Below are 2,244 nucleotides of genomic sequence, written 5' to 3'. Positions count from 1 at the left end.
CCCAACCAGATATCACGGCGCAGATCTTGCCTGATGTCGGTGGTGTACCAGTAATTGACGAGAAAGGAGGATTTTTACCTTTTTTAGAATTGTACTAAGGATGAAACTCTCCTACTATATAAAAGGGAAGCTTTTTACTCAATAGACACATTGTAACACGCATATCAAGTTAATACAAACTTGTTTCTCTTCTTCCTAGTTATTGAAATGTTCTTATTTTAATCATAGTTCTTCATATACATTTAGCTTCGAATCGAGGGTCCGGTCGAGGACAAAACTATTGTTCATTTTATCTTTAATACGTTTATCTAATATTCATGATTACTTGTGTTAAATCAATCCACATATCCTTAAAACTGCATATAAATTCAATTATTATTCATTTTAAGGGTAAACCTAATTAAGATCTGAATAATTCATTATGTAAATTTCCATCTATTAGTCACAAAATCCAATAGCACGTATAGTCATCTTTCACGGGTCTGCATCCGAAAGAAAACAATATAACTCACCCCTCCCGCGGTTATAACTTATCCCAAATGTGGGGACAAGTGTTTGAGAATTTTTTAGGAATAAAAGTAAGCATGCGTCTATACAATGTGGACAAAAGTCAAATTTGTCATCGCCTATGTTTGTGGTTCTTTTCTTTTTCTTTTCTTTTTTTCTGGGTTGGTGATTTCTTTCCCCTTATGTTTGTGGTTAGAGGCAGAAAAGAAAGCCAAAGAGCCGTGTGGATTCAATTGAGCCATTTTTGCTATGATATACCTAGAAAATATTAGAGATATCACCAACCCAACTCACTCACCCCTTGCCATGATTTCTCTTCTGAAAAGGCCACCCCACTTCTTCTCTTTCTTCCCACTATAGAGAAACTCGATAAGCTACCTGGCTTCTTCTCCATCATTTCATTTCTCTTTTTTCAAGTAAATAGATTAAAAAATACACTGAATAACATATACACATACCCCATCTCTCCATACATATGTAAGTGATGAACGTTGTAATTTCACTGCTATTTTTTTCTAAATTTTGACTGCAAGAGATGGGGTTTCTTGGACATGATGCATCTAATCTTAAAGTCCTAGACTGTTTACTGAGGTTGTTTGTGATTCCCTTAAGTGTGGCCTCCATATGGCTGTCTGTCTCCAACCAACAGGACAATAGCAGTTATGGGAGAATTGAATTCAGCAATCTCACAGTACTCAAGTAAGAAAATTAATTTGTATCTCCATGTTCTTATTGTGTTTCCCCCCCTTTTTGATGCATGTTGAATTAACAATATAGTAATTTGGAACAGGTACATGGTTGGCATTAGTGCTGCATCAGGTGGATATGCTCTTCTTACTGCTATATCTTTGTGGATCAGGAGTTTAGTCTCTAAAGCATGGTTCTTCTTTCTTTCTGACCAGGTTTTCACTTCCCCCTTTTCCTACAGTTTGATACTTTCTTTTTTTCCTGAAGATATTGTGTCTCAAAGTTTACTTGGGTCATTTTTACGTTAATATAATTCTCCCATTTGAGCTTTTGGTTTTTTCTGATGCCCTTTCCATATGGGTTTTGCACAGATTGTAGCATACTTAATGGTTACATCATTGGCTGCAATCGGGGAAATTCTTTACTTAGCCTATAATGGTGACCAGAAGGTGACATGGAGTGAAGCCTGCAGTTCATATGGGAAGTTCTGCATTAGATTGAAGCTGGTTTTGGTTCTCCATGCCATCACCCTTTGCTGTTTCCTTGTATTAGCTGTGATTTCAGCTTACAGGGTCTTTAGCAGATTTCAGCCTCCTTATGTTCATAGTAAGGAGAATGAAGAAGAAAAGGAAATTCATAAATGAACTCGTTTCCCTGTTTCTATAGTCAAGTGGTGTTAATAGTTTTGGTACCAAAAATTTCACATACACGGATCGACCCTTGATCAGTCCAATTCAGTTGACATTATCTGATATTGTTGTTACCACTTTTGAGATGGGCAAAAGATTGAGGATTGTCCTTTGTGTTAATATAGTGTTTGATGAATAAAAGTGTTTGTCTTTAAAACTCTGTTTTACATGGTTGTCTGTTAGCATAATCCGGGATAACATACCACCAGATAATTTGTGGCACACAATAAGGAAACAAAAAAAAAGAAATACATAAGGTTGAGATGATAAAAGGCTGAATTTACAAGATAGAAAAAGGGGAAAAGTTTTGCCACTTGGGAGTTGGAAGATGAGTGGATTAGCTCAGCTAAAGTGGTGGTGA

The 2,244-nt window shown here is 36.3% G+C and overlaps 1 protein-coding gene across 1 annotated transcript; it reads left to right on the top strand.

Annotated features, from left to right (window-relative positions):
* Positions 1 to 670: 670 nt before the first annotated feature.
* LOC107780736 (CASP-like protein 2D1) lies at positions 671 to 2,040 on the top strand. The gene is made up of 3 exons (XM_016601316.2): positions 671 to 1,206; positions 1,298 to 1,409; positions 1,566 to 2,040. The coding sequence occupies exons 1-3, from the start codon at positions 1,043 to 1,045 to the stop codon at positions 1,836 to 1,838; spliced, it is 549 nt and encodes a 182-aa protein (XP_016456802.1). The 5' UTR covers positions 671 to 1,042; the 3' UTR covers positions 1,839 to 2,040.
* Positions 2,041 to 2,244: the final 204 nt, after the last annotated feature.

This window comes from Nicotiana tabacum, chromosome 8 (assembly GCF_000715075.1).
Source record: "Nicotiana tabacum cultivar K326 chromosome 8, ASM71507v2, whole genome shotgun sequence".
Classification (NCBI taxonomy): Eukaryota; Viridiplantae; Streptophyta; class Magnoliopsida; order Solanales; family Solanaceae; genus Nicotiana; species Nicotiana tabacum.
Note: the sequence above shows the minus strand (reverse complement) of the source record. Positions and strands in the feature narration are given on the sequence as shown.